This window comes from Entelurus aequoreus, linkage group LG05, assembly GCF_033978785.1.
Source record: "Entelurus aequoreus isolate RoL-2023_Sb linkage group LG05, RoL_Eaeq_v1.1, whole genome shotgun sequence".
Lineage (NCBI taxonomy): Eukaryota > Metazoa > Chordata > Actinopteri > Syngnathiformes > Syngnathidae > Entelurus > Entelurus aequoreus.
Window position 1 is genome coordinate 54,687,444 of NC_084735.1, and position 21,988 is coordinate 54,709,431.

Consider the following 21,988-nt stretch of genomic DNA (forward strand, 5'->3'; position numbering starts at 1 on the left):
GTATTTACATGTCCATCGTTTAATAGTATTGTTGATTTTCTGTCTATCCTTCCAGTCAGGGGTTTATTTATTTTGTTTCCATCTGCATTTAAGCCTGATGCCATCACATTAGCTCTGTAGCTAAAGAGCTTCACCGATGTATTGTCGTGGAGATAAAAGTCACTGTGAATGTCCATTTCGCATTCTCGACTCTCATTTTCAAGAGGATATAGTATCCGAGGTGGTTTAAAATACAAATCTGTGATCCACAATAGAAAAAGGAGAGAGTGTGGAATCCAATGTACCTAAGTTACAGTCAGAGCGAAAAAATATACGTCCTGCACTGCACGCTAGTCCTTCAGTTTCACGTTCCTCATCCACAAATCTTTCATCCTCGCTCAAATTAATGGGGTAATCATCGCTTTCTCGGTCCGAATCTCTCTCGCTGCATTGAAAACAATGGGAAAATGTGAGCAGCCCTTCCTCCTGTGACGTCACGCTACTTCCGGTAGGGGCAAGGCTTTTTTTTATCAGCGACCAAAAGTTGCGAACTTTATCGTCGTTGTTCCCTACTAAATCCTTTCAGCAAAAATATGGCAATATCGCAAAATGATCAAGTATGACACATAGAATGGATCTGCTATCCCCGTTTAAATTTAAAAAAATTATTTCACGAGGCCTTTAACCTCCATAGTAAATGGTAAATCAACAAAAACTGTAAACATGAGGAAAAAATTCACATCGTGGCTCTAGATCAAAAACATTACTGGCTGACAGTCTCCAGGTGGTGTAAGACATCATTTTCTGCTTCCGCCCTGTCTGATAGCACCCCATGCCAAACTTATTATGGATTTCCGTGTTTCCTGCAGAACGGCAATCTATCTCTGAGGGCAGGGCGTGGCCAACATATCTTTTTTTTTAGTGCATTGTATCGCTCTGCTGTCGTTTTCAATTGATTCTGCTTATTTTATGACTGCAAAGTAACATAACTGCACTTGGTACACCCATGAATTTATTTACATACATTATTTTACCCTTCTTAAATGTTATTTAGTTTGGCAGATAGGTAAACAGTCCTTTAAATAAAAGATGAAAAAAGTTCCAATTTGAGGTTGTGTATTGATAGTATTCACAATGAAGTTACTGTAAAACTAAGCACACAAAAAAAAAAAATATATATATATACACATGAAGTGCACATGTAGGAATCCCTCTCAATCCAGCACAAAGTTTGTAATAAACCGCAAAAATTAAATGCCAACATACGGAATACAGGTTTGCTCTTATGCCGCCGGCTTAATGCTAACATACAGTACAATGGACGATCCCATTGATCGGCTCACACAAATTAGCATTGTGATTGTTTTAAACATATGACAAATTAACGGAACAAAATTGACATAAAAAACAAATACATTTCTACTGAGTGGCGTTTACTCACATGACCTTTAACTTTAGGCCATTAGGATAGTCTGCTGCTCTGCACTGTTTGCTGACTAACTATCGAAGCTTTGAACCTCAAACTCTAACTTTAAAACAAACAACATGGTCAGTATTTTGTGGAGCATGATTGGAAGTAGATAGCAACACCTGGAACATGAAGTGCCACCTGCCTGTATCGCCAAATCTTACAAATAAAATATTTACAATACACACAAACATACAGTATATATATATATATATATATATATATATATATATATATATATATATATATATATATATATATATATATATATATATATATATATATATATATGTGACGGTCCACAACTTTATGTGGCAAAATGCAGCTCCACACTGCTGTCACTTCAACATACCACTGGCACCAGGTGGATTATGAATTTATTTTATTACAGTGTCCTGCAAAACAGTGCAAATTGTGAGAAAGTGAGTCCACTTGGGTCACGGGATTCTCACCTGGAAGGCTTCACAGTTCTTATTGACATAATAAAACCACAGTTTCATTTTACAAACCACATGTAACATTTGGATGTGATCGTACAGTGTTTAAACCAAATCTTCATACTAAATATAGTATTCATATCCCTTAGTTGGTTCCACCTTTACTGACATTGGTATAATTAAATCTACAATAATCAATTTTTTTATAAATGCAAAATACACAGAAAAATACAGTCACAACATTTTACAGGATGTCCCTGAACGCACCTCGCATCCAAAATGGCTGCTTGAAACCATGCGGTTGATAAACCAGGCTGCGGCCTAGCCGAGCTAACATTAGCATATCAATATCAGAGCAATCACAGTGGCATGAAAACCCTGTTTCCATATGAGTTGGGAAATTGTGTTAGATGTAAATATAAACGGAATACAATGATTTGCAAAATTTTTTCAACCCATATTCAGTTCAATATGCTACAAAGACAGCATATTTGATGTTCAAACTGATCATTTTTTTTTTTTTTTTGCAAATAATCATTAACTTTAGAATTTGATGCCAGCAACACGTGACAAAGAAGTTGGGAAAGGTGGTAATAAATACTGATAAAGTTGAGGAATGCTCATCAAACACTTATTTGGAACATCCCACAGGTGAACAGGCAAAATGGGAACAGGTGGGTGCCATGATTGGGTATAAAAGTAGATTCCATGAAATGCTCCGTCATTCACAAACAAGGATGGAGCGAGGGTCACCACTTTGTCAACAAATGCGTGAGCAAACTGTTGAACAGTTTAAGAAAAACCTTTCTCAACCAGCTATTGCAAGGAATTTAGGGATTTCACCATCCACGGTCCGTAATATCATCAAAGGGTTCAGAGAATCTGGAGAAATCACTGCATGTAAGCAGCTAAGCCTGTGACCTTCGATCCCTCAGGCTGTACTGCATCAACAAGCGACATCAGTGTGTAAAGGATATCACCACATGGGCTCAGGAACACTTCAGAAACCCACTGTCAGTAACTACAGTTGGTCGCTACCTCTGTAAGTGCAAGTTAAAACTCTCCAATGCAAGGCGAAAACCGTTTATCAACAACACCCAGAAACGCCGTCGGCTTCGCTGGGCCTGAGCTCATCTAAGATGGACTGATACAAAGTGGAAAAGTGTTCTTTGGTCTGACGAGTCCACATTTCAAATTGTTTTTGGAAACTGTGGACGTCGTGTCCCCTGGACCAAAGAGGAAAATAACCATCCGGATTGTTATAGACGCAAAGTGTAAAAGTCAGCATCTGTGATGGTATGGGGGTGTATTAGTGCCCAAGACATGGGTAACTTACACATCTGTGAAGGCCCCATTAATGCTGAAAGGTACATACAGGTTTTGGAGCAACATATGTTGCCATCTAAGCAAGACAATGCCAAGCCACGTGTTACATCAATGTGGTTTCATAGTAAAAGAGTTCGGGTACTAGACTGGCCTGCCTGTAGTCCAGACATGTCTCCCATTGAAAATGTGTGCCGCATTATGAAGCCTAAAATACCACAACGGAGACCCCCGGACTGTTGAACAACTTAAGCTGTACATCAAGCAAGAATGGGAAATAATTCCACCTGAGAAGCTTAAAAAATGTGTCTCCTCAGTTCCCAAATGTTTACTGAGTGTTGTTAAAAGGAAAGGCCATGTAACACAGTGGTGAACATGCCCTTTCCCAACTACTTTGGCACATGTTGCAGCCATGAAATTCTAAGTTAAATATTATTTGCAAAAAAAAAAAAAAGTTTATTTATTGAACATCAAATATCTTGTCTTTGTAGTGCATTCAATTGAATATGGGTTGAAAAGGATTTGCAAATAATTGTATTCCGTTTATATTTACATCTAACACAATATCCCAACTCATATGGAAACGGGGTTTGTATAATATTACCTACAAAACAGTGCAAACTGTGAGACTGTGAGTCCACTTGGGTCACAGGATTCTCTAAATAACACATCAACAATCACCAGTTAGTTTACACAGTAAAAGTGCATTATTGTCTTCAAAATATCACTCTGAGAAACAGTTTTGGTCAATACCAATTAGCGAACATTTTTATGTGTACTTTAAAAAGTGATTGGCTGGCCATGCCAGCAACCTGAGGGTTCCTGGTTCAATCCCCGCCTACTACCAACCTCGTCACGTCCGTTGTGTCCTTGAGCAAGACACTTCACCCTTGCTCCTGATGGGTCGTGGTTAGGGTCTTGCATGGCAGCTCCCTCCATAAGTGTGTGAATGTGTGTGTGAATGGGTGAATGTGGAAATTAGGGCTGCGAATCTTTGGGTGTCCCACGATTTGATTCAATATTGATTCTTGGGGTCACGATTTGATTCAAAATAGATTTTTTTCGATTCAACGCGATTCTCAATTCAAAAACGATATTTTTCCGATTCAAAAGGATTCTCTATTCATTCAATACATAGTATTTCAGCAGGATCTACCCCAGTCTGCTGACATGCAAGCAGAGTAGTAGATTTTTGTAAAAAGCTTTTATAATTGTAAAGGACAATGTTTTATCAACTGATTGCAATAATGTAAATTTGTTATAACTATTAAATGAACCAAAATATGACTTATTTTATCTTTGTGAAAATATTGGACACAGTGTGTTGTCAAGCTTATGAGATGTGATGCAAGTGTAAGCCACTGTGACATTATTATTCTTTTTTTTAAAATGTTTTTATAAATGTCTAATGATAATTTCAATGAGGGATTTTTAATCACTGCTATGTTGAAATTGTAACTAATATTGATACTGTTGTTGATAATATTCATTTTTGTTTCACTACTTTTGGTTTGTTCTGTGTCGTGTTTGTGTCTCCTCTCAATTGCTCTGTTTATTGCAGTTCTGAGTGTTGCTGGGTCGGGTTTGGTTTTGGAATTGGATTGCATTGATATGGTATTGCTGTGTATTGTTTTGTTGGATAGATTAATTTAAAAAATAAATAAATAAATAAATAAATAAATAAATAAATAAATAAATAAATAAATAAATAAAATAAAATAAAAATCGTTTTTTTTAAAATGACAATCAATTCTGAATCGCACAACGTGAGAATCGCGATTCAAATTTGAATCGATTTTTCCCCACACCCCTAGTGGAAATAGTGTCAAAGCGCTTTGAGTACCTTGAAGGTAGAAAAGCACTGTACAAGTATAACCCATTACTAATCAAAATACAAACAGTCAATATTCACTAATTACTAAACAATCCCGGACAATGCAAAAACGTGTCTCACCACTTGGAAGGCGTCACAGTTCTGAGCATACATACCACTTCTCGCCAGCAACAGGTGCTGTTGCAACACTTTAGTCATAATTTAATAAGCATAATGAATGTCTGTTTTCTACACCGGTACATATATATATATATATATATATATATATATATATATATATATATATATATATATATATATATATATATATATATATATATATATATATATAAATATAAAGGTATATAAAATCCCCTGACAAGCCTCTGTGTTTTTTTCCTGACCTAACGTATATATATATATATATATATATATATATATATATATATATATATATATATATATATATATATATATATATATATATATAATGTGTGTGTATATCCAGGTATATAAAATCCCCTGACGGGCCTCTGTGTTTTTTTCCTGACCTAACATATATATATATATATATATATATATATATATATATATATATATATATATATATATATATATATATATATATATATATTTGAAATAAAAAAACACAGTAAACAAAAAGAGCTGATGATAAACTTACAAAATCAACAGTGTATCAAAAACTTACCTTCTCCACTGTCGATGACTGGTAGTCAAATAAAGAGAAGGTGGATGAGCGTAGCAGCGGAAATTATTGATATAACATTATCTACTGTCGATTTTAAGGAAAGGAGGTTTAACCTAAACGATTGATTGAAATGTAAAGTAATTTCCGTGTGGCATGTAAAGACAGCTTATCCTGAGGCTAAGAGCTGGAGGTTATTGATTGCCCTTGCCTCTGGGCAAAATGGAGAATAATTGCACGTGTGTGTGTGTGTGTGTGGGTGTGTGTGTGTGTGTGTGTGTGTGTGTGTGTGTGTGTGTGTGTGTGCATGCTTGTTAGTGGGTACCAGTTTGCAGGTCTGGAGTATGGAGCTGAATGCCACTGTGGGAACAGGATCAATAGCCCGCAGGCTCCCGAGGAGGATTGTAGTCTGGCGTGTCGGGGGGAGAAGGGGTACCCCTGTGGCGGGGTGGGACGTCTCTCCATTTACAAGGTGCAGGAGCAGTTTCCAGGTCACCGAAAATGTGAGTGTAACCTTTCTCAGCGCAGATGAATTTGAGTTTCTTGCTCATTCTTTGCATGTGCTTCTGGAAAAAAAAACATATGATAGAACTTGTACAATAGAAGACTTTTTCTTTTCGATTTTCAGCGCTTCGGGTAGCACGGCGGGGGGTGGTTAGCGCTCCTAGTTTGGATTATCAGGCTCGTGCTCTTTCTGTGTGGCGTTTCTTCCCAAAGACACGCACCTGGTGATAGGTTGATTGGCAACACCGCGTGTGTGAATGTTGTCTGTATATCTGTGTTGGCCCTGCAATGAGGTGGCCACTTGTCTAGCATATACTGTCTTCTGCCCGAGTGCAGCTGGCTCCAGCTACCCCCAAACCAGCGACCCCGAAATGGACAAGTGGTAAAAAATTGATGGATAAGTTGTAGAGATGTCCGATAATATCGGCCTGCCGATATTATCGGACATCTCTACAATTTATAAATGCTTTAAAATGTAATATCGGAAATCATCTGTATTGTTTATTTTTGTTATCGGTATCGTTTTTTTCATTTTATTTGTATTTGTATTTGTTTTTTATTAAATCAACATAAAAAACACAAGATACACTTACAATTAGTGCACCAACCCAAAAAACCTCCCTCCCCCATTTACACTCATTCACACTCATTCACACAAAAGGGTTGTTTCTTTCTGTTATTAATATTCTGGTTCCTACATTATATATCAATATATATCAATACAGTCTGCAAGGGATACAGTCCGTAAGCACACATGATTGTGTGTGCTGCTGGTCCACTAATAGTACTAATCTTTAACAGTTCATTTTACTCATTTTCATTAATTACTAGTTTCTATGTAACTGTTTTTATATTGTTTTACTTTCTTTTTTATTCAAGAAAATGTTTTTAATTTATTTATCTTATTTTATTATTGTTTTTAAAAAGGACCTTATCTTCACCATACCTGGTTGTCCAAATTAGGCATAATAATGTGTTAATTCCACGACTGTATATATCGGTATCGGTTGATATCGGTATCAGTAATTAAGAGTTGGACAATATCGGATATCGGCAAAAAGCCATTATCGGACATCCCTAATAAATTGTCATTGCTTCTCTTTGTCTTTTATTGTGTTGTCTAACCACATGAGCCAGATTACCGATGGCGGTTTCGTCCAGGAATTATCTTGCAAGTAGGTTGCGCTGCTTTTGGTTTTCTACAAACTGTTGCACATTTCCCGTTCAAAGACTTCAGGGACCAATATAATATACCAATTGTTTGTTTTACTCCTGTTTGTTTTACTTTGGGTCGAGGGGAAGGAGTCGCAGCCCCGCTTTGTCGTGTACTTGCTTGGTATTCTTGCTCGCCCCGGTATAATCTATTTGCTTGCCTAACAGATTTGCTATAGCGACATCCGGTGGACACATTTAGAACAGGAGTTTCTTTAATTTAAAAATGCAGCTTAATTTTACACTTAGCAAACTCATCTTGCTGGCCGGATTTAACCGTGTGGGCCGCGTGTTTGATATCCCTGCCCTAGACTGACGGGAGTCCCTAGTCACTAGCGGCCTGTCCATTGGTTGACTTTTTATTATCATGATAAATTATAATCATTAAAAACAGTAATCATTTCACGATAAGAATATGAAGAGTTTTACGGAGTAAAGAGTCATTTTGTAATGAGGGAATAATGTCTCACTTCAAGGAGAAAATGTTGCAGTTTAGTTCTGAGATGATAGTTTTAAAACTATAATCTCCCCCCTTGACCTCTGTAAAAACAAGATGATTTGCTCTTGTAAAAATAACAAAATACCATGGAAAAGAAAGTAGGTGAAAATATGACAGCTGCCTAAATGAATTTATAAAAACTTTACTTTTATACAATAGATTTTTATCAATCATTTGTGTACGGACTTCAGTTACAAATGCTTCCAAAAATGTTCGTCCACAGACTTGACGTCGTAAGCGAGCAGAACATCCATCCAGCCATTTTCTATGGATGTTGTCAATCTCAGGGTCGCAGGGGGCTGGAGCCAGCTGCACTCAGGCAAAAGGCAAGGTACACCCTGGACAAGTCACCACTTTATTACAGGAGCCAACACAGATAGACAGACAACATTCACACTCACATTCACACACGAGGGCCTATTTAGTGTTGCCAATCAACCTATCCCCAGGTGCGTGTCTTTGGAGGTGGGAAGAGCCTAAAAATTAGGGATACAAAAGAGACAGTTTGTACTTGGATTATCATCATGAATAGTTTTTTATCAGTGTCAATGATCGATCATCTGGTAGAATATTGACGAATTTTAGAGATTTTAAATTTTGTCTTCAGAAAACCAAACACTGACTTAAATGTACAAATCCAAGTTTCTTATACTCAGGATGGATTAAGAAAGTTATACATTAATAAAACCATGCATCTATTTTCTACCGCTTGTCCCTCTTAATACGTAAATAATTATAAGGACACCATTTATTATTTTAAAATACAAATTGAGGGTCCTGATCTACTAAGATCACTACTAAGATAAATACCAACTATAAAATGGTGTGTATTATTAGTGGGCTTGATCTACTAAGGCTGTGTGTACAACTGATAACCGGTGCAGACCGCCTTATTTAAAGGGGAACTGCATTTTGGGGGGAATTTTGCCTATCGTTCACAATCATTATGAGAGACAAGACTACATAAGGTTCTGGGTTTTTTGCATTGTAACATGCAAAAATTGTCTCAATCTAGGTGGCTACCAATGCAGCTAATGGGAGCAAACAATTCTACATCGAAATCACTTTAAAAACGCATTCAAAAAACGCCAATAACACTTCATTTACGTTCTGCAACCTGTATAATAACCAAGCCGTAGCAACATTGTTATTGGTTTTTTTATTTATTTTTTGTCCTGTCCAGCTACTCAGGCAAATCATATTGTTGATGGGACGGCGTGGCGAAGTTGGTAGAGTGGCTGTGCCAGCAATCGGAGTGTTGCTGGTTACTGGGGTTCAATTCCCACCTTCTACCTTCCTAGTCACGTCTGTTGTGTCCTTGGGCAAGACACTTCACCCTTTGCCTCTGATGGCTGCTGGTTAGCGCCTTGCATGGCAGCTCCCGCCATCAATGTGTGAATGTGTGTGTGAATGGGTAAATGTGGAAATACTGTCAAAGCGCTTTGAGTACCTTGAAGGTAGAAAAGCGCTATAAAAGTACAACCCATTTATCATTATTTATGTAGATGCCCATATTTGCTGTGCAGATTTACTTCACAAAAGAGAAGTGTGGGATACTTCTCTTGTTGCCTTATTGGACTTTATTAAATGGATTTATATTATTATTTTGCACAGCCAGGCCGGAGCAGGAGAGGATAGAAAGAGAGAAAAAAGGAAGACAGAGGGGGAAATTGCAGGGATAGGAGGGGGATAAGACAGAGAGACAGAAACAACAACAACAACAGAACAGCATCAGCAAATACAATATGTACAAATATGATAGGAAAAGTAGGAAAAGTGAAAGCAGAGATGCTTTCACTGATTAAACCCAGCCCACCTCAACTGGTTGAGGTGGGCGGGGTTGGGAGGGCGGGGGTGTATATTGCAGCCCGGAAGAGTTAGGGCTGCATGGGATTCTGGGTATTTGTTCTGTTGTGTTTATGTTGTGTTACGGTGCAGATGTTCTCCCGAAATGTGTTTGTCATTCCTGTTTGGTTTGGGTTCATAGTGTGGCGCATATTTCCAACAGTGTTAAAGTTATTTATATGGGCACCATCAGCGTAAACTGTATCACTGTTGATCAAGTATGCGTTGCATTCACTTCTGTGTGCATGCAGAAGCCGCACATATTTTGTGACTGGGCCAGCCCTCGTTGGACTGGATTAAAAGCAGACGTGACGATTTTAGGTAGGGGCACTGAAATTTGGGAGTTTCCCGGGAGGGTTGGCAAGTATGAGGATTAGCGGTGAATGCGGTGTTACCGCGGCACAGCCGCTGTGTATAATCGGCGGGCCAGCTCTAGTGTTAATTTGATATCGCCTCAAGGGCCAAGTGAAATTACACGGCGGGCCAGAGTTTGACACCCATGCCCTAGGGGAACAACGTTAATATATGTTTAATGAAACGTGATTATATGCGTGACTGTATGTATGCATATGTGCTTGTATATGTACAGTACATTGACGTGCGGTGAGGTTTATGGCTGGTGAGGCACTGACTTCATCACAGTCAGATTTACAAACATATGAACCCTAAAGAGTATCTTATTCACTATTTGATTGGCAACAGTTAACGGGTTATGTTTAAAAGCTCATACCAGCATTCTTCCCTGCTTGGCACTCAGCATCAAGGGTTGGAATTGGGGGTTAAATCACCAAAAATTATTCCCGGGCGCGGCGCCGCTGCTGCCCACTGCTCCCCTCACCTCCCAGGGGGTGAACAAGGGGATGGGTCAAATGCAGAGGACAAATTTCACCACACCTAGTGTGTGTGTGACAATCATTGGTACTTTAACTTAACTTTAAACATACAAACTGTAGCACACAAAAAGCACATTTAATAAAAAAAAAACGTTATTATGGTCTTACCTTTACTTATAAATGAAGTCCATGCGCCGCTGTTGTGCTGGATTAATGCACCCCCTGACGGGAGTGTTATATCAACTAAAGCCCACACTTAAAGGCCTACTGAAATGAATTGTTTTTATTTAAACGGGGATAGCAGATCTATTCTATGTGTCATACTTGATCATTTCGCGATATTGCCATATTTTTGCTGAAAGGATTTAGTATAGAACAACGACGATAAAGATTGCAACTTTTGGTATCTGATAAAAAAAAGGCTTGCCCCTACCGGAAGTAGCGTGAGGTAGTCAGTTGAACATATACGCAAAGTTCCCTATTGTTTACAATGATGGCCGCATGAAGTGAGAGAGATTCGGACCGAGAAAGCGACAATTCCCCCATTAATTTGAGCGAGGATGAAAGATTTGTGGATGAGTAAAGTGCAAGTGAAGGACTAGTGGGGAGTTAAAGCTATTCAGATAGGGAAGATGCTGTGAGAGCCGGGGGTGACCTGATATTCAGCTGGGAATGACTACAACAGTAAATAAACACAAGACATATATATACTCTATTAGCCACAACACAACCAGGCTTATATTTAACATGCCACAAATTAATCCTGCATAAAAACACCTGCGTGTTTGTTATGCTAGCTCCTAGCTCCTCTGCTAGCTACTAGCTCCATAGAACACGCCAATACAATTCAAACACCTGATCAACACACACAATCACTCAGCCCAAAAGACCGTTCACCTAACCCAAGGTTCATAAAGCTTATATATTTTTAAAAAGTTACGTACGTGACGCGCACGTATGGTACGGTACGTGTTATGCTAGCTCCTAGCTCCTATGCTAGCTCCTAGCTCCATAGAACACGCCAATACAATTCAAACACCTGATCAACACACACAATCACTCAGCCCAAAAGACCGTTCACCTAACCCAAGGTTCATAAAGCTTATATATTTTAAAAAAGTTACGTACGTGACGCGCACGTACGGTACGGTACGTGTTATGCTAGCTCCTAGCTCCTATGCTAGCTCCTAGCTCCATAGAACACGCCAATACAATTCAAACACCTGATCAACACACACAATCACTCAGCCCAAAAGACCGTTCACCTAACCCAAGGTTCATAAAGCTTATATATTTTTAAAAAGTTACGTACGTGACGCGCACGTACGGTACGGTACGTGTTATGCTAGCTCCTAGCTCCTATGCTAGCTCCTAGCTCCATAGAACACGCCAATACAATTCAAACACCTGATCAACACACACAATCACTCAGCCCAAAAGACCGTTCACCTAACCCAAGGTTCATAAAGCTTATATATTTTTAAAGTTACGTACGTGACGCGCACGTACGGTACGGTACGTGTTATGCTAGCTCCTAGCTCCTATGCTGGCTCCTAGCTCCATAGAACACGCCAATACAATTCAAACACCTGATCAACACACACAATCACTCAGCCCAAAAGACCGTTCACCTAACCCAAGGTTCATAAAGCTTATATATTTTAAAAAAGTTACGTACATACGCAAAAAAAAGTTGCGCACATACGGTCAAGCGATCAAATGTTTAGGAGCCAAAGCTGCATACTCACAGTAGCACGTCTGCGTCTTTGTCATCCAAATCAAAGTAATCCTGGTAAGAGTCTGTGTTGTCCCAGTTCTCTACAGGCGTCTGTGTATCGAAGTCAAAAGTCCTCCTGGTTAGAGTCTCTGTTATCCGAGTTCTTCCATCTTGACTGCATCTTTCGGGAATGTAAACAAAGAAGCGCCGGCTGTGTACTGTTGTGGCTGACTACGTTCGAAAAATACGTCCATTTCGCACCGACAACTTTCTTCTTTGCTTGTTCAGCTTCCTTCTCCATAATGCAATGAACATGATTGAAACAGATTCACGAACACAGATGTCCAGAATACTGTGGAATTATGAAATGAAAACAGAGCTTTTTCGTATTGGCTTCAATGTGGAAGGCATACCCGTGTTCCCCGGTCTACGTCACGCGCATGCGTCATCCTCAGAGGCGTTTCGAACCGAAAGTTTAGCAGCAAATTTAAAATGTCACTTTATAAGTTAACCCGGCCGTATTGGCATGTGTTATAATGTTAAGATTTCATCATTGATATATAAACTATCAGACTGCGTGGTCGGTAGTAGTGGGTTTCAGTAGGCCTTTAAACTTTCCACGTGCAAGATTGAATCTATTTAAAAAAGTTATTTAATTGAAGCCAAAAAGTGCAAAAACAATAATGTTCGTGTTGGAGGAGTTGTGAATGAATGAAATATGAAATCCGTGCTGCAGTCTGCAGGTGTACCTAATGTTGTGGCCCTGCGGTCATTCACAACTCCTCCAACATGAACATTATTGTTTTTGCACTTTTTGGCTTCTTACTAAATAACTTTTTTAAATAGTGTGACCGAGGGTTTATAAATGTCGCCTATACTGTATGAAACTACAAAATAATAAACACGGAGGCTCCAGTTTACACGAGGACCACTTTATTCACCTTCTTTCAAAAACCTCCGCTCCACTCCAACGTGTCATCACTTCCGCTCTTAGCGCCTTCAAAATAAGAGCGCAAGGCATATACTGTATAACAGGGTATAACAGGAATTAACATCACAAAGAGGAAAGCCCATAAAAATAGGTTACAATAGATTCAATCTTGCACGTGGAAAGTTTAAGTGTGGGCTTTAGTTGATATAACATGCACAAGTGCCTCAACTGGCTGCTGATCACCGCACCGTCTCTTCTCAGTATTTGAACGGAAAATGTGAAAATTCAGCGATTTTGAATACAAATAATCTAAAACTGGTGAAGTTAAATGGAAAATAACTTTATAGTATAATCACTGGATACATATAACAATTAATTTTTTTTTTTTCTTTTTAAATTTTTTTCTTTCCATGATAGCAGGTGAGGCCCTGCCTCACCTGCCTCTAGTGACTGCATGTCACTGGTACAGTATGTGTATATGTATGTTTGTACAATGAATGTGCGTGTGGATGTATGAACTTTGAGTGTGTAGGTATGTACTATATTTGTGTATGTATGTGGGAGCGTATGGATGTATATATGCAACATTGTTATTGTAAGAGCGAACACTGAGGAACTATTTTCTAGCGCAGTAACACATCGGCATGCTTTGCTATTAGCTGTAAAAGCCAAGTACGGAAAGAGTTAAGCTAGCTTCTATGTCAGTACGAAACACAATGCGATAGAACACCAATCTGTACTGACTGAAAAACATGAACAATCATATTACAGTATCTGTAAAGTATTAGTCATGTTTTGTTTGTACACAGCTAGTCAGACAGTGTATGTACGGTAGTTGTAATAACATGCATGCGTGTATCATGTACAATATTAAAGTGTGACTCACTCGATGAAGAGTTGTCCATTTGGTCCAGCTGACCGGGGACGTTGTTTCGTTGTTTATTTTGGTAAGAACTCCGTTTATGACCAAAAAGTATTCGTCATGTTCCGCATTTATAGCTCCCAAGTCACTTTCACCTCACTCTCTCGGCTTAGGTCTGCTTCAACGGCTCACCCTTCCTTTGTGCTCGCTTCTTGAAGCAGTAGTTCATCCTCAGTAAATTCAAAAAGATAAAGTTGTGAATCTTCATTTGTCCAAATATAGTCGTCTTTGTTGTTTATTACCAAGTCTGCCATGATTAGAACACACAATCACATTTGTTTCCGGAAGTACGAACACACAGTTGTTGCCAGAAGTCGGAAGTGTGCTGCTATGGAAACGGCAATCAATGCACGGAAGAAATCAGTCAATGATTAAAAAATAACCAAAATACTCTAAATATTAAAATGATTACATATTGTTATGACACACTTGCCAACCTTGTGGGGGGGGGGGGGGGGGGGGGGTGGCTTGGTCGTGGTTGGGGGCGTGGTTATTTACAGCTAGAATTCACCAACTAGAGTATTTCATATATATTTCATATATATATATATATATATATATATATATATATATATATATATATATATATATATATATATATATATATATATATATATATATATATATATATATATACATGTGTATATATATATATATATATATATATATATATATATATATATATATATGTATGAAATACTTGACTTTCAGTGAATTCTATATATATATATATATATATATATATATATATATATATATATATACATATATATATATATATATATATATATATATATATATATATATATATATATATATATATATATATATATATATATATATATATATATATATATATATATATTTATTTACATAGAAAAAAAAAAGAATACTTGAATTTCAGTGTTCCAGTGGCTATCCATTAGATGGCAGTATTGTCCTGTTTAACTTCTCCGTTCATGATGAGTATATCATTTCGGCCGCCATTTCTGTAATTTCCTCGTTCTTCTGCTTCGTTTCCTTGTTGTGTGCGCAGTTGTGCACTCTATAAAAGCCCTAGATGTTATGACGTCTTTGGGCAGGCAAGCTGTTTTATATTGTGGGAAAGCGGACGTGAGAACAGGCTGTCCCCACTCAGTCTCAGGTCCGCATTGAGCTGGAGGGGGCGTGGCCTCCAGCTCCGGCTGAATACCGGGAGTTTGTCGGGAGAAAATCTCTGCCGGGAGGTTGTCGGGAGAGGCGCTGAATATCGGGATTATCCCGCTAAAAACGGGAGGGTTGGCAAGTCTGTGTTATGAACTGTCTGTTACTACATTATATATATATATATATACTTGCAGAATGTATACAAGACGTTGATGAAGGCTTTTGAAGTTGTTTTAGAGGCCTTTGAAGGCTACAACGGTGACTTCCATTAGCTGGATCTTTCAAGTCTTTTTTTATCATCTTTAAAATCCTAAAAAAAATAGATATGTGTTTTTGTATCTCATAATGATTGTGAACGATAGGCAAAATAAAATAAAAAATGCAGTTACCCTTTAAAGGCGTACTGAAATGATTTTTTTTTATTTAAACGGGGATAGCAGATCCAATCTATGTGTCATACTTGATCATTTCGCGATATTGCCATATTTTTGCTGAAAGGATTTAGTAGAGAACATCGATGATAAAATTTGCAACTTTTGGTCGCTGATAAAAAAAGCCTTGTCTGTACCGGAAGTAGCCTGACGTCACAGGTTGAAGGGCTCCTCTCATTTCCCCATTGTTTACACCAGCAGCGAGAGCGATTCGGACCGAGAAAGCGACGATTACCCCATTAATTTGAGCCAGGATGAAAGATTTGTGGATGAGGAACGTGAGAGTGAAGGACTAGAGTGCAGTGCAGGATGCATCTTTTTTCGCTCTGACCGTAACTTAGTTACAAGCCGGCTCATTGGATTCCACACTCTCTCCTTTTTCTATTGTGGATCACGGATTTGTATTTTAAACCACCTCGGATACTATATCCTCTTGAAAATGAGACTCGAGAACACGAAATGGACAATCAGAGTGACTTTTATCTCCACGACAATACATCGGCGAAACACTTTAGCTACGGAGCTAACGTGATAGCATCGGGCTTAACTGCAGATAGAAACAAAAGAAACAAGCCCCTGACTGGAAGGATAGACAGAAAATCAACAATACTATTAAACCATGGACCTGTAAATACACGGTTAATGTTTTCCAGCCTGGCGAAGCTAAACAATGCTGTTGCTAACGACGCCATTGAAGCTAACTTAGCAACGGGACCTCACAAAGTCCTCCTGCTTGTGTTGCTGCAGCCAGCCGCTAATACACCGATCCCGCTTACAACTTTCTTCTTTGCAGTCTTCATTGTTCATTAAACAATACTAGGGTCCCATCCTGTTCTCCATCTACATGCTCCCCCTCAGCCAAGTCATTAATCGCCATAAAATTTCCTTTCACTGCTACGCTGACGATACTTAAATCTATCTTCCACTCAAGACAGACGATCCCTCTGGGCTGGACCTTTTGAAAGACTGCTTGCGGGACATAAAGGAGTGGATGTCACAAAGCTTCCTGCAGCTCAATGACACCAAGAGTGAAATTCTTCTGTTTGGCACCTCGGTCAGTCAGATCAGAAAGAATTTGGGAAGTTTGGCCACTCTTGAAAAACCCCATGTCAAAAACCTTGGGGTCATTTTCGACCCAGACCTCAAGTTTGACAAACAAGTGAAATCTGTGGTGAAATCCTGTTTTTTCCAACTACGCACCATAGCCAAGATCAAGTCTTTCCTCTCCCCCAATGACCTGCGGAGGGTCGTGTTGATGCTTATTTTTTCTAGACTGGACTATTGCAATGCCTTTATGCTGGGGTCACCGACAAGACCATCCATAGCATGCAGCTAGTACAAAATGCGGCTGCCAGGCTGGTGACAGGCGCAAAAATGAGGGAACATATTTCTCCCATTCTCTCCTCCCTTCACTGGCTCCCAGTGAAGCGTAGAGTGAATTTTAAGATCGTCATGTTCGTCTTCAAAGCGCTCAATGGTCTCGCCCCAGCTTATATTAAAGATCTCCTGGACCAACCCACCAGCTCCAGGCTGGGCCGTTGCCTTAGATCTGACAACCAGATGACCCTGAAGGTCCCACGGTCAAACCTAGTGACAAGGGGAGACCGTGCTTTCTCAGTGATGGCACCTAGGTTGTGGAATAAGCTCCCCCTGAGTATAAAGTCCGCCACCACTCTGGACTCTTTTAGAGCACGGCTTAAAACTCACCTTTTTACCGCAGATGACTTTTAATTTATGTTTTCAGTGTGAGTCTTAAATGTTTAGTTTAGATTCCTTTGTGTGTCTCAGTCTCTGTTTCTGTTTTTTTTTTTTTTTTCTCCACTCAGGCTTCCCCCCGGGCTGATGTAACAGTTGGTTGGGGGGCGCAAAATAAATGAAAATAACATAACATAACATAACATAACAGAGCTATGCTAAAAACATTAGCTATCCACCTTCGCCAGCCAGCCCTCATCTGCTCATCAACACCCGTGCTTCACCCGATCATCCGTGCGGTAGGCGGCTAGCGTCGGATAGCGCGTCTGCTATCCAAGTCAAAGTCCTCCTGCTTGTGTTGCTGCAGCCAGCCGCTAATACACCGATCCCACTTACAACTTTCTTCTTTGCAGTCTTCATTGTTCATTAAACAAATTGCAAAAGATTCACCAACACAGATGTCCAGAATACTGTGGAATTTTGAGATGAAAAAAGAGCTTTTTGTATTGGATTCAATGGCGTCCGAATACTTCCGTTTCAACGATTGACGTCACTCGCATACGTCATCATACATAGACGTTTTCAACCGGAAGTTTCGCGGGAAATTTAAAATTGCACTTTATAAATTAACCCGGCCGTATTGGCATGTGTTGCAATGTTAAGATTTCATCATTGATATATAAACTATCAGACTGCGTGGTCGGTAGTAGTGGGTTTCAGTAGGCCTTTAATTTAGGTTTTTTGCATGTACTACACGTTTTCACCATGGAGACATTCATTTACGGCACATTCATGTTGTCATGTTCTTACCTGTGGCGTTTTGTTATGTTTTAAAACGTGCAGCAGATTTTTTCTGGGAATTTTAGAAGCAGACCTGCAGTGCATCTACAATGCAACCCACTTTCTTAGTGAACTAAAGGTGCGCCCTGGCACTAAATGCAAGCATGCGCTCCATACGCATATTGGAACTATATTGCAAGAGTTTTTTTCATATATATGAAAAATACAACGGCTCATTTTGGTAATAACAGCGTTAGAGTTTAACAGCATTAGAGTTTAACAGCATTAGAGTATAACAGCGTTTGACTATAACGGCGATATATTTTTCAGTAACGAGTAATCTAATGAATTACTGTTGCCATCGTTGCAACGCCTTTGCCGTTACTGAGAATGTGAAGTGGCGCGTTACTAGTTTGGTTAAATGACGCGCAAAGTGTCGGCCACACATTCTCTGCATGCAGAGAGCAAGGGTGGAATGGAAGTTGAAATTCTCTCCAGCAGCACCAAAACATAAATGTGTGGATTTATTCCACGCCTTAATATGTGAACAGTAAAGACGGCACCTTTTATTTTTGACACCATCAGCCGGCGAGTCATCGTGACATCTACAGACTGTAAGTGAGCTATGTGTATTTGCTGCTTCTACCGCACTCATAAACAAATTATTATTATTATTATAATTTTTTATTTATTTTTATTTATCTCCTTCATTGATGTGCATCTTTGATAGACAATTATAACACAATTATTCAGTTACACCGTTACACACCAATGCCTGAGAAGGAGCAGGATGAAGAAAAATCTTATATTTTCCTGCCCCCTTCACATAATACATAGTCTTACTTAATGATATGTGAACCAACAATTACATCCAATTATAACGAAAACAAAACAAAACAAAAAAAAAAAACACAAGTGCAAAACTTCATGAATTACAAACCGAACAAAAAAACAAAAGAAGTAATATACACCTCACGGGATGATACAAAACAAATACAAAACCAGGCAAAAAACAAGTAAATTAATAAATATAAAGCAAAATGTAAACACTTATGGCTGTCCATATGATTTTATTGTTCTGTCTTTATATATTTTTTTCAATTGGAATATATTTTTACAATCTTTTATCTCATTATAAAGAGAATTCCATAGTTTAACCCCCACCACTGATATACACATTTGTTTTAAAGTTGTCCTTGAATACTGATGTTGGAAATGACCTTTTCTTCTATGCTGTTCATTCTCAGAAGTGATGACAAACATTTTTTGTAAATTTGCTGGTAATGTTTTGCTTTTAGCCTTAAACATGACACATAATGTCTGTAACTTTACTAGCTCCTGTAATTTCAATAAACCTGAATTAATGAATGATATGTTAGTGTGTTCTAAGTAATCTACTTTATGAATAATCCTTATAGCTCTTTTCTGTAGTTGATACAATGCCTTTATGTTACTCTTATATGTGTTCCCCCACACTTCCACACAGTAGCTGATATATGGCAATATAAGTGCACAATACAATATGTGCATTGCCCTATAATCTAACACATATTTTACTTTATTTAATATAAAAATACTCTTAGACATCTTTTTCCGTACATGTGCAATATGAGATTTCCATGTCAGACCGTTATCCAGTATCACTCTTAAAAATCTAAGTTCAGAAACCCTTTCAATATCAATTCCATCTATTGACAATTTGATCGTTTCCTCCCTTTTCCTCTTACAAAAAATCATGAACTTTGTTTTTTCTACATTTAATGATAATTTATTGGCATCAAACCATCTCTTAAGTTTAATCATTTTCTGTTCAATAATTTTTGATAATGCTTTTAAGTCGTGTCCCGAACTATAAAAGTTGGTGTCGTCCGCAAATAATACAAATTTCAATAACTTTGATACCTCACATATATCATTAATATATAAAATAAACAATTTTGGTCCCAAAACCGAACCTTGTGGAATTCCACATTCAATCCTCATTTGTTCAGATGTATTACCCATAAAATCCACAAACTCTTGTCTATTATCTAAATAACTTCTTAGCCAGTCTAAAACTACTCCTCTCACACCAAATGAATACAACTTGGACAATAATATAGAATGATCTATAGTATCAAATGCTTTTTTAAGATTGATAAATACCCCTATAGTGTATTTCTTATTATCAGTTGCTGTTGCTATATCCTCAATTATATTCATTACAGCTGAAGCAGTGGATCTATTGGTCCGGAATCCATACTGGCTCTCACTCAACAGCATGTTCTTTTCAATAAAACTATCTAATTTTTTTACAAATATTTTTTCAATTATTTTAGAAAATTGTGACAGTAGTGACACTGGTCTGTAATTAGTGAATCTATGTTTATCTCCCGTTTTAAAGAGTGGAATTACCTTTGCTACCTTCATTTTATTTGGAAAGGTCCCTGTTTGAAAAGAAAGATTAAAAATATAACAAAGAGGTTTGATGATACAGTCAATAGTCTTTTTTACAATTATCATGTCTATACCATCACTGTCTGTTGATGTCTTATTTTTCAGTTTTGTTACCACCGATACAATTTCATTTTCACTAACATCTCCTAGAAGCATGGACTGTAGCACTTTGCTTCCCCCTCTCCATCCACTCTGTATATCTTTATGTTCTCCAATACTCTCTGCCAATTTGGGTCCAACATTCACAAAAAAATAATTGAATCAGTTTGCCACTTCATTCATATTTGTTATCATCTTATTATCCTCATTGATAAAATGGCTTGGTGGGTTTGTAGGCCCCGATGTTTTTCCTATTACCTTGTTCAGAATATTCCAAGATCCTTTGATATTGTTTTTATTTTTTTCTAGTAAATTATTATAATATTCTCTTTTTGCTTGTCTCATTATTGTTATCAATTTGTTTTTGTAAACCTTATATTTCGTTTCAGCATCCTTTGTTCTTACTTTTATGAAATCTCTATAAAGTTTGTTTTTCTTTTTACAATGATGAAGACATGCATCGTAACTCTGTTTTACAACACACGTACCTAAATTATTTGCCAGAGAAGTAGCATAAACATTTTTTTTAAGTTTCTCTGTGTAAATAAGTGGAGAATACAGAAACTTTGAGGCATGATGCAGCTGACCTGATGATGAACTAGTTTGAAAAGAAAGTTTTTGTATCATTCAAAGGATTACTGTACTTTTCAGTTTTGTAAAAATGGACTATTGTGTGCGAAGTCCTACCTAAGGTTGAATTTAATTTAAGAATGAAGCCATCAAGTTAAGCTAAATGTTGTGATGGTTGATAAAATGTGGATGAAGGATACCTTATTTTACTTGTATATTTTATTGTACTACTTAAAGGCCAAATGCTCTTTTGTGTCGTTTTACCCAAGTTTACATTTAATATTTAATGCTGTTACTTTACGGAATATTATTTTGCACATTTTTATTTCTATGCACATCATATGGCACACTACAATCTATTGAGTTCAGATGAATGCCAAATGTTCTAAAATACTCTATACAATGTTTTTATTCTTCAATCATTTAATGTAAACATATTTGACGTTAAAGATGTAATAACGTATAAAATAACAAAGTGAAAAATAACTTCTCAGTTACTTTGCTGAGTAACTAGTTGCTTTTACAATGAGGTAACTGAGTTAATAACTCAGTTACTTATTGAGAGAAGGAATTTGTAGCTATAAGTAATTACTTTTTTTAAGGTAAAATGACCAACCCTGACAACGGCTCTAAAAAAAAGAA

The 21,988-nt window shown here is 37.8% G+C and overlaps 1 protein-coding gene across 1 annotated transcript in view; it reads left to right on the forward strand.

The window, feature by feature from the left end:
* The window catches only part of wscd1b (WSC domain containing 1b), a 182,916-nt gene that overhangs the window by 105,896 nt on the left and 55,032 nt on the right, over positions 1-21,988 (forward strand). Inside the window, exon 4 of the mRNA XM_062048394.1 lies at positions 6,045-6,229. Within this exon, the coding sequence (XP_061904378.1) occupies positions 6,045-6,229 (185 nt within the window). The remainder of the gene's footprint in view (positions 1-6,044; positions 6,230-21,988) is intronic.